This window comes from Lathyrus oleraceus, chromosome 6, assembly GCF_024323335.1.
Source record: "Lathyrus oleraceus cultivar Zhongwan6 chromosome 6, CAAS_Psat_ZW6_1.0, whole genome shotgun sequence".
NCBI lineage: Eukaryota > Viridiplantae > Streptophyta > Magnoliopsida > Fabales > Fabaceae > Lathyrus > Lathyrus oleraceus.
Genome location: NC_066584.1, coordinates 280,216,516 through 280,218,811, shown reverse-complemented (window position 1 = coordinate 280,218,811; position 2,296 = coordinate 280,216,516). Strand labels below are relative to the sequence as shown.

At 31.4% G+C, this 2,296-nt stretch overlaps 1 protein-coding gene across 1 annotated transcript; it reads right to left on the bottom strand.

Annotated features, from left to right (window-relative positions):
- Positions 1-240: 240 nt before the first annotated feature.
- Positions 241-1,606, bottom strand: LOC127097049 (RING-H2 finger protein ATL16-like). Its single transcript, XM_051035563.1, has one exon. It carries the CDS (start codon positions 1,475-1,477, stop codon positions 509-511), a length of 969 nt encoding a protein of 322 aa, XP_050891520.1. The 5' UTR covers positions 1,478-1,606; the 3' UTR covers positions 241-508.
- Positions 1,607-2,296: the final 690 nt, after the last annotated feature.

The following is a 2,296-nucleotide window of genomic DNA, read 5'->3' as shown; positions in this document are numbered from 1 at the left end:
GGTAGTAGACATTTTAGATTCTATTATTATTTTGTGGAAAATATGTTTGTAGATGTATTAGTTCATATTTTATACTTATGGTTATAGCTTCACAATAACACCTCATAGGAAGTCATAGGAAGGACGCTACTTAGCATGTAGCGTCTGCTTTCATTGTTTAGCGTCTGCTTTTAGCGATACTTGAAAGCAATTTTCTAGTATGACCCGAGACATATAAAGTCAAATTGAAAGACAACCAGCTTAAAAGAATTGTGATACACATGTACTATATTAATATTAACATTCAAAAGAGGTAGTGGAAACCGGAAAGACAATGTTTCTAGTATGTTTTTCTTTCCATTATCTTTTATTTTAATGTTAAAGCATATGCCTCATTGACTTCCTTTCACACATTTTATGAAGACAAATTTCATTTGAGAAAAATTATTAACTACCTTAGTGAGAGAAGGTTTCTCGAGAAAATTGTATTGAGCTAATATTTCCCTTATAATTTCAATTAAAGAAACTTTCAAGGATCCAAATGAATAGGTAAGACAACACCTCTTGATCTCTTAGCTCTATCTCTACTATCACCACAAACTTCAATGGATAAGTCCATTGAAAAAGACCTTCTAATTGGTTGGACTAGAAAACCATCATCTTTGTCTTTAATACCAATTATACCCTCATCCTTCATACTACTCACTTTTTGAAGTTTATTAGCCTTCTTGTGTGAATTAGAACTAATTAAATCTCTTGGAGACACCACCAATTCTTTACCTCTTTCATGTCTTCTTCCATGCAAGTTTTGTCCTTCATTATCATCATGATCTTCATGATCTTGATCCAAATCAATCACAACAAATTCTTCACAATCACCAATGATGTTTTCAACGTTTTCAACATGGATTTCTCTTGTCAAAGAAACTCTTCTTCTACAAAGTGGACAATTTGCATTGCTTTGAAGCCAAACATCAACACAATCAATATGAAATAAATGGTTACAATTAGGTATAGCTCTAAGTTTCTCATCATGTTCAAACTCATTCAAACAAAAAGCACATTCACAAGAAACTCTTTCATCATCACCATATTCCTTTTCTTCTTTGTAGCGAATAATCGGAATCGAATTAATCACTACTTGTTCTAACCCTCTTGGCTCCGATGTCATTGAATACGATGAAGATTGATTTTGATCATTTTGTCTTGAAAATGAAAAACCTCTTACTCTCACAAGATCAAGACTATTCCAATCGAGACAACATTTGATAACAAGAGTATAGTAGGCCATAAACAAGAGAGATGTGGCCATCATTCCTATCATAACGATTGCTACCATCGGAAAATTTGTAACGGAATTTGGATTATTATGTTGGATTGGTGGAAAAGCTTTGGGCAAAAATAATGGTGGGTTTGAAACATGATGTATCAAGTTTTTGTTGGTTATGAAATACATGTTAGATTCTATAGGATAGGTTGAATGTTGTGAATTTATCATATTAATAGAGTATTATAGGATAGAAGAATACAAGAAAAATAAGGAATATGGAAGTTGTTAGAGTGAATGAAGAGGAATGAAAGATGGAGAGAGAAGTAGAAAACTAAGGTAGTTTATAGTAGTGGTGGTGAGTGGACTTAAAAGAGTTTGGAATTCAAGAAGTGTCATTAAACGTGTATATTCAAGAAGTGTCATCAAACGTGTATTTAAATTATGTATATACAAAAAAATAGTTGATCATTTGTTAAAAAAATCGACTTAGTTGACAAATAATTGACTCAGACGTTGGAGAGTTGATCAAAGAATTTTTTGATTGATAATCTATAAATATATGTTGTTTGAGTTTCGAGATCTACTTTAACTCTAATGAATCTGAAGGTTGTTCCAACTGTGGCGACTGATCTTCGACGTCTTTGACTATAGTGAAATATCATTGAAATCAATTTATTAAAAAATAAATAGATGTATTGATTTTGTAAAGTAGGACAAAGATGTAAAATAAATAACATTGGAATATAATTTCTTAATCTAGTTAGAGTAAATTATAAGTCGATGAATTTAGCTCCAATTCCAAGTGAAGTTAGGCTACAATACAAAGTTATTCAAAACTAAATATGTCTGTATATTCAATAACGTGTAATTCAATTTTGAAACAAAGACCCTGAAGAATAAATCCTTGTGGAGGCATGGTAAGGGGTTGCTCGACGACCACGTCCTGACCAATGAAACATTATGTTGACCCTATTGAATTTTATAAAGTGTGTGAAAAGATTATTGTTTAATCATCCTTATTCATAAAATTTAATGAAAATTGTCTAC

Excerpts from the sequence above, each read along its gene's own strand:
- LOC127097049 (XM_051035563.1), bottom strand. The coding sequence starts at position 1,477 with ATGATAAATTCACAACATTCAACCTATCCTATAGAATCTAACATGTAT.